The sequence below is a fragment of the Trifolium pratense genome, linkage group LG4 (genome assembly GCF_020283565.1).
Source record: "Trifolium pratense cultivar HEN17-A07 linkage group LG4, ARS_RC_1.1, whole genome shotgun sequence".
Lineage (NCBI taxonomy): Eukaryota > Viridiplantae > Streptophyta > Magnoliopsida > Fabales > Fabaceae > Trifolium > Trifolium pratense.
In genome coordinates this window covers 23,947,741-23,955,862 of record NC_060062.1, presented here as the reverse complement: position 1 = coordinate 23,955,862, position 8,122 = coordinate 23,947,741, and the positions used below count along the sequence as shown (strand labels likewise).

Below are 8,122 nucleotides of genomic sequence, written 5' to 3'. Positions count from 1 at the left end.
TTTCCTTTGTGTACGGATGAGAGTGGTGTATTTGTAAAGAATTTATACCTCTTGTTATCTCAAATATAAGGGGGGAAAATTATTTTTATTTGGTAGTCTCGAATATAATTATGAATAATTAATTTTAATCTGTAATTCTTAAAATATCACTTAGTTAATATATCCTCTTGTTTTATATAAATAAAAAGTCAAGTGTATTTGGTTTAGATTTGATTTAAATATATTTGATCGAAATTTGAACCAAATATTTTTGACTTTTTACTTATATTTAAAATTTAAAACTAAAGGATGTATTAACTTAATGGTATATTTTAAAAATTACACCATTAAATGAAAATTAATTATATGTAAACTATACATGAGACTATCGAATAAGAATACTTTTTTCCTTATATTTGAGACATTTGAGTAGGAGGTATATAAATTCTCTATAAATACATCAATCTCACCCGCACATACAAAGGGAAAGGGAGAAAAGATAAAAAGAAGAAAAAAAGTGTAATTTATTTGGAGGTATAAATGGACCTGTCCTTTGTACCCAAAACACATTGCGTAGTTCTAGTTTTGGGTTTTTCAAATATGATGATTGGTTCTGATTGATGACCCTTTATAGAGAATTTATATACTCTTACTGTTTCAAATATAAGTGGGGATAGTATTTTTATTTGGTAGTCTCAAATAATTTTAATTTGTAATTTCTAAAATACCACTTAGTTAAATATATCGTCTGGTTTTAAATATAATTAAAAAGTCAAATGTATTTGGTTTAAATTTGTCTTAAATATGAGCAAAATATATCATTAAATATTTGATCCAAATTTGAACTAAATGCTTTTGACTTTTTACTTATATTTAAAATTAGAGGACATAGTAAGTTAGCGGTATATTTTAAAAATTACATCATTAAATAAAAATTATATTTATATTTGAGACTACCGACTAAGAATATATTTTTTCTTATATTTGAGACATTTGAGTAGGAAGTATATATATTTTTTATAAATATATTAACACGTACAAAGGGAAAAGGAGAAAAGATTAAGAAAAATAAAAGTCTAACTTTTTGGAGGCAAAAATGGACTTGTCTTCAATAGATTATGAACAACAAGAGATTTTAAACTCAAACAAAGCAAAAACATTGTCATTCTGGATTGACTAGATGGTTGTCATCACTCATCATCGCATTTTCCTTCTTAGAAGTATTTGCGTAGTTAAATATTTTTCTAAGGTGTTACTTCCTCTGTGCCTTAATATAAGCCCTCATTAGAATTTTTCACGCATATTAAGAAAAGTTTGTAGTGTAATAAATGTGTACTTTTTGGGTATTAAAATTACTAAATTGTCCTTGTTGAAAAGATGTATTTGTAGTTGAATTAATGTCTCATCTTATCTCATTTGATCTAGTAGTATAACTTATTGATTTAATGATAAAAATAAACGAGTAAACCCTCATTTTGGTCCCTGAAAATGTCAGGCGCTGTCACATAAGTCCTTGAATTAATGAAAATGATAAAAAAGTCTCTGATTGTTAACTCCGTTAGTCACTTTAGTCCAAAACGTTAAATATCAGTTAACTTTGGTGATGTGTGTTAAAATATTAAAACACGTCAGCAGAATTTTAAAACACGTCACCAAAGTTAACTGATATTAAAACATCCTAGTAAGCATGCCACATCAGCAAAATTTTAAGACACGTCACCAAAGTTAACTGATATTTAACGTTTTGGACTAAAGTGACTAACGGAGTTAACAATCAGGGATTTTTTTATCATTTTCATTAATTCAAGGACTTATGTGACAGTGCCTGACACTTTCAGGGACCAAAATGATGATTTACTCGAAAATAAACTTGAACGTGGTGCAAGACATTTTTAAGATTTATCCATTAAAAGAAGAATAATTCATTCATGCAAAAGCTTAGGATAATACTAAAAAATAATCTCATGCAAGTTTTGGTTACTCTAATTTTAATGTATCTTGATTTTTGATTAATTGTAGCAAAATGGAAACTCTATTCATTCATGCAAGAATTGCTACATACTTGAGATTTTCACTCAATATTTGTAGTTGTGTTTTTACCATATTGACCCCAAAGAGATAAAAGGGTAAATGAAAGTCACAAACTTTCTACTTGCATTTTATTCACCACAAAAAAATGCCTTCTATCCCCCACAAGCTCATGATTGTCACAACAACCATTGAACAAACTATCCAACCCTGCAAAATTGCAGATCAAAAGGGGGGAATAGTCGGTATGTATAATATATTTCTCCAAAAAAAATGGTCCAAAAGATAAATCAAACTTCGAGGATTTCATTCGTGCAAAGACTCGGACGAAGGTGTGCGAGAATTTGATGATGTAGTGTCAGCTTGTTTAGATGAATCTTCAGTAGCAGCTTTTGTATCAGATTGTTGAAGCTTGTCAGTTGATTGTTTCGATGGGGATGTCTCGGTTGGTTGAACGGTTGAAAGCCTTCTTGGACTGGTAAGGAGAGATGGATCGAATACCGATAAAGTAGGTGAAGGCAAGCCGTAGTTTTGAGGGATGGCTGCTACGACTGGATGATCAAATTTGCATGTTGGACCGAACTTGCATACTCCGTAGATTCTGTAATAAGAGCATATAGCATTACCCTGTAGACAACCGAAATAGGAATCAAAATAAATTGATAGAATTAGAAACTTATTATCTATGTAGCACTGACACTGTCCATTGTCCGACATGTGTCTGTGTGAGACACCAACACGTTATTATATTCGATTAAATCATTTTCTGAAATTATTATCGGTGTCGACGTGTCCATATCAGAGAGGATAGTATGAACAAATCTTGTAGAGTAACTAAAAGTTATTTTGATATTCAATTTCAATAAACAAAAAGATTTGTAACGAACAGACCTAAGCATTAAGCAGAAAATGAACTTACAGGTCTCATAGGAAGGCCAAGTGGATTAACCGATAAAGTTTGGGCTATTCTTTCTTTAGGGTGGTGGAACTTGCAATCAGAACCATATTTGCATGTTCCGGTGCTCATAAAGTATTTACAGTCAGGTTGATCAGGTCTATCTGGAAGAGTTGAATTCATTACCTGTCCACCAGAAAGTGTCTCTCCCGCCGCCGGATTCATGTAGTCGTAGACAAGATTAGATCCAATAAAACCAGAAGGCATTGCGGGGCTAATACTTCCCTTTTTCGACAAATGAAATAGCAGTCAAAAACAGAATATCTTGATTGAATCAGTAAAAGGTATCATTGAATGCATGTAGTTACAAAATCTAACATAATATTTCAGACAGTAAAATTTAAGCTACGCGAAGAGATCCAAAACTTGAACGTATGAACTATGAAGTAATATTTCAGTAAGAAAGTAGAAACAAAATATGGAAAACTCTTCAAAACAAACAGTTGACGATTTATTAGCCCTTGAAATCGTTCATGCTAAAAAATAACAGTGAGCATCGTATATAGGAAATTCAACGGTTTATAACTAACCATGTAGTTGCTCCAGCTCAGCGCAGGCATGATGCCTTGTGAAGAAGGCATAAATGGAGGAACATAAGATTGAATGGCCTGTCCAGATAAATATGACATTCTCGGCACTGACCATGCAGGAAACCCGCCAGCATATGGAAAACCGGATGAAGTAACAGTTGTTGAGGGAGGGGACGCAGCCACCGGATAAGCTCCAAAGGAAGCCTGCTGTTGTGGATGATGGAACTTGCATGCAACTCCAAACTTACAGGCACCAGTTCTCATGTAATAGGGACATGATTTTTCTTCCTAAAAAGCAACATTCATAACATCTTCTGTCAAAAGAGTAATCTTTGTTGAAAAATTGAAGTATCGGGTTCAAAGGGATGTACGAACCTGACGCATGGGAAGACCTAAAGTATTGAATACTACGGGTGCAGCACCTCGCCTGTCCTTAGGATGATGATATTTACATGTTGATCCATACTTGCATGTTCCTGTCTTAAGAAAATACTGCAACACATATTTCAAACAAGATCATGAGTTGCAAGTATTAAGCCTGTTTGGATTGACTTATTTGAACTTTTCTACTGATATAAGCACTTGTCAGACTATTTTATGAAAATAACTTATGACATGTCCATAAGTTGTTTCCAGCTTTATTTACATAAGCTCTCATAGATAGCTTGTGAAAATAGCTTATACGTAAGCACCTCTATGATAAGTGCTTATGTTATAAGCCCTAACTTAAGCTGTTTATAGGTAATATGCAGCCAACAAGTTTCAATGCACTGGAATAGCAATAAAATCTCTAATGAAAATGGACTATGTTATAGTTCACATTAAAAATGCACACAAATCAACAGATTTTATTCATTTCCTGAACTTGATATGTCTATTATAAATTTATAATAGATGCAACACTTAGGTTCATATATTCATTTCCTCTTATTATTTAAGTATGACGTGGCTAGCATCGAACCAAAATTTGTCATTATTGTCATTAATAGATCTAGTAAATAAATTCTAAAGACAAAAATCTAATAAGTTTATGATAGGAAACAAAATGTTGATTTTCCATAATGGCAGTGTAACTAATTCAATTTTTGTCCTCATTCTGTATCCTACATCATTTTCTTCCCTGTCATTTATCGGTGTTGTAACTTCTAAAATGAACATATCACTATCACTATACTAAATATTTCAGAACAATTCCCATGTATGAGCATAGTCTAAGTGGCTATAGACATTTTGTGCTCATGCAAGAATTATCAAGTATTTCGAACAGACGAAACCTATTATTGAAGAGGGGTGGATGAAAAGAAGAGACCACAAAAGGACAAAAATAAGTGCAAAAGGAAACTGAAACTTCTGACAGATAAATACTAAATTTTGGTCATAATTACTAAACATAGAGGCCTATACTTGAAAGCATTCTTAACATTCTTGCATAAAACACATCCACATTTGGTTTCATGATGCACCGTTCAAAACGAGGAAAGAATGTGCATACCTCACAATCAGGTTGCCCGACTCTCTCAGGAAGTTCTTCACCATATTGAGGAACCTGAAATCTAATAAAGTATGAGAAACTTTGGCCTAAAGTACGAATAATCAAACCAATGAACAAATTTAACAAAGTAAAATTCATGAAAAGGAAAGAAAAGAAAAAGCTAAATTACAAGTGAAACGTTAGCAGGGTGGTTATAGCGACAGTTACTCCCGTAACCACACATTCCAGTCCTCAAATAATATAAGCAATCCGGTTCACCAGGTCGATCCGGATAAGGCATAGATTGAGCCGCAGCATCTCTATCCTGATTATTATTGATTTTCAAACGCCGAATTGCTTCTGCAATACAAATCAGAAACAAAATATCAGACAAATTTTGCACAAAATCTCAACAAGCATTATAAATTTACAACAAAATTAAGCAATAATAACTCAAATTACCACAATCAAAGTACAATACAACTAACAAAATCATAAAGTCAAAACTATCATCATCTCATAAAGCACACAATCTATTGCTGGAAAAAAAATTTAAGATCAAAACATGCAGATTGTTGAAATTACAACCCTTTATTGCATCATCAAGCAAAGTAAATAAGACTTTCTAAAACCATGTGCGATCAAGCATATTAATTAATTAATAACACTTGATTTTGAAAATATAATAATAATTTTTCTCTTATGAACCTTTTTCACTCACGCAAGTTAACTCATGGTTTCAAAAAAATCTTCACAATACAACATTGCATGAATCATAATCATAATCAAAATCAAAAAAAAAAAATCACAAAAATCAAATTCATTATTCCAAAAATAGAAAGCCATCATCATCATCATCGTCATCAATTCATCATGATAATCATCATCAATGAAAACAATGATGATCAGAAGAAGTAAAACAACAAATCATGAAACAAAAAAACAACAATTCAATCACCTTCAATGTTATCACCAGATGGATTAGAAGCAGCATTCTTCAAAACCTGCCTATTTTCTGGCATCTGAATAGCGTTGAAATTAAAGATAATTTTTTTTTTGTTTTTCAATCAAACCCTGATGACCCTTTAACTTTTTAAGAAGAAATAAGTTTAGAACACTCACAAATTAACCCACCCAGATGTTAAAAAGGTAAAAAAAATTAAAATTTCCAAATAATAAAAAAAAAGATAATAAAAAAATTGAGAAGAATCAATGTGAAATCTTGAAAAGAGATTATAAAGAGATTATAATAAAATATTCTTTCAATTTGATGAAAAAATTCGAGTCAAAAAAGATTGTGGTTCTGCAAACTTTGCAACATTTTGGATCTTTGAATGTGAAATCCGACAAGTAAATAATAATAACAAAAAACAACACAAATATTAATAATAAAGTATAAGGTTCTTGTTCTTGCGCGCGTGTACGAACATTAAAAATTGGTGTTACCGATTTTACCCTCCACGTGGCAAGTAAAGAGCATGTTTACGTGAGAGGCAATTTATTACTGTTATAAATGGCGCGTGGTGTGTAGTCGCTGATGTTAATTAATTGTTTTTTTAATTTCACATGTTTTGGACTGTTTAGAAAAATTAATTGGCCTGAAAAGTAGATGCCAATGATGTTAGGTAGAAATTCAACCGTAGATTTTATTCTCAGGTTATGAGATCTTTGCGATTGGATTTTATTTTTTCTTTTTTTCATATATTTTTATGATTTTTTGAATTATGAATAGTAGTTGTCACTAATTTGGAGTTGACAATTCAACTTGTGTTCAAAATTCAAATAAATTGTTTTGACCAAATATTTAACTTTTTTTTGGTTACAGACCAAATATTTAACTAATTTTTTTTAACACTACCAAATATTTAAATAATTACTATCTTTTTTTTACGGAATTATATCTTTTTTTAAATCATCAAATAATTATATCTACATTATATGCATAGACATGGTTATATGGAGTACTTGGCAAGGTGTGACTCTCTAATAAAAGAAATTTATCATAAAAGAAAAAAGAATTTACACAATCGATCAATTAAATATTTTAGTTAGATTTTATCAAATAATACATTATTAGATAGGTGGTATTTGGTCCTCGTGGTCTTAGCTCAGTTCGTATGAATATCGTACTATATGTGTAAGAGCTGGCGTTCGAACTTCAAGTCACTTATTCACTTTTAAGATGGAAATTTCAGTCACTAAACTACTTGACAAAAAACATATGTGGTATTTGTTTAGATATTTAAGTTTATTTATTTTTATGAGATAATCATTCAATCTAAGAATTAAAATTAGATTCTCTCCGATGATTTATTTTTAGAGAAATTTTATTAATCACTTAAGTTTATTTATATATTAAATATAATTATATAATTACTTTTTCAAACTAACTTTATTTATATATCTCATAGAATTTAAAGATATGTATGATTAATGTAAAACAATTTTACACATACATTATTTAATGAAAATCTTCCAATTTGTCATATCATCCTACTTATGTATGGTTATTTTGAAACTACTTGTTTCTTATTGGATGTCAATGTGAACTATTTTACACTAACAATGTATGTCCATTAAACTTTATCTCCTATATAATATCAATGGGATTTAAAGAATATGTAATGTCGATGTAAAATAGTTTTACATTAACATCTAATGAAATTTCACTATTTTGTCACCTTTTTTTCAATACCATCAAGAGTTTAGTATTCATTCTAATTAAGTTGACGTCCTAAACACTTTTTTTTTTTTGACAATAAACACTCTCAACTTATACTTATAGCTCATAATAATATAAATAAAATAAATAAATAAAAAATATGTACCTTGGGGGGATAAATAAATGGAGAACAAAATAATCATTTCACCAAATAGAGTCCGCTAATCCTAGATTCAGAGTTGTTAATCTCCCTCACATTCCATTAGAGGATTTAGAGGGACATGTGAGTTGTGACACCTTAGAACGAGTATTATATGGTTGTCTAACACTTCTAGCAAATTTTTTGTTCTTCTTCTCTTGATTTTTAGTAAGATTAAGGGATGAAAAGTTTCTCTCCTTCCACCATATCGGCCCAAACATGCTTAAGAACTTGAATGTCCGCTTTGACCACCTTATCTAGATCATCATCCTACACTACCACAACATTTTATATTTCG

The 8,122-nt window shown here is 30.7% G+C and overlaps 1 protein-coding gene across 1 annotated transcript; it reads right to left on the bottom strand.

Annotated features, from left to right (window-relative positions):
- Nucleotides 1-1,992: 1,992 nt before the first annotated feature.
- Nucleotides 1,993-6,340, bottom strand: LOC123924162 (zinc finger CCCH domain-containing protein 3). The gene is made up of 7 exons (XM_045976946.1): nucleotides 5,922-6,340; nucleotides 5,154-5,323; nucleotides 4,985-5,038; nucleotides 3,868-3,984; nucleotides 3,493-3,780; nucleotides 2,927-3,187; nucleotides 1,993-2,634 (listed from the first exon to the last, which is right to left on the bottom strand). Exons 1-7 carry the CDS (start codon nucleotides 5,983-5,985, stop codon nucleotides 2,314-2,316), a joined length of 1,275 nt encoding a protein of 424 aa, XP_045832902.1. The 5' UTR covers nucleotides 5,986-6,340; the 3' UTR covers nucleotides 1,993-2,313.
- Between the last annotated feature and the right edge of the window lie 1,782 nt (nucleotides 6,341-8,122).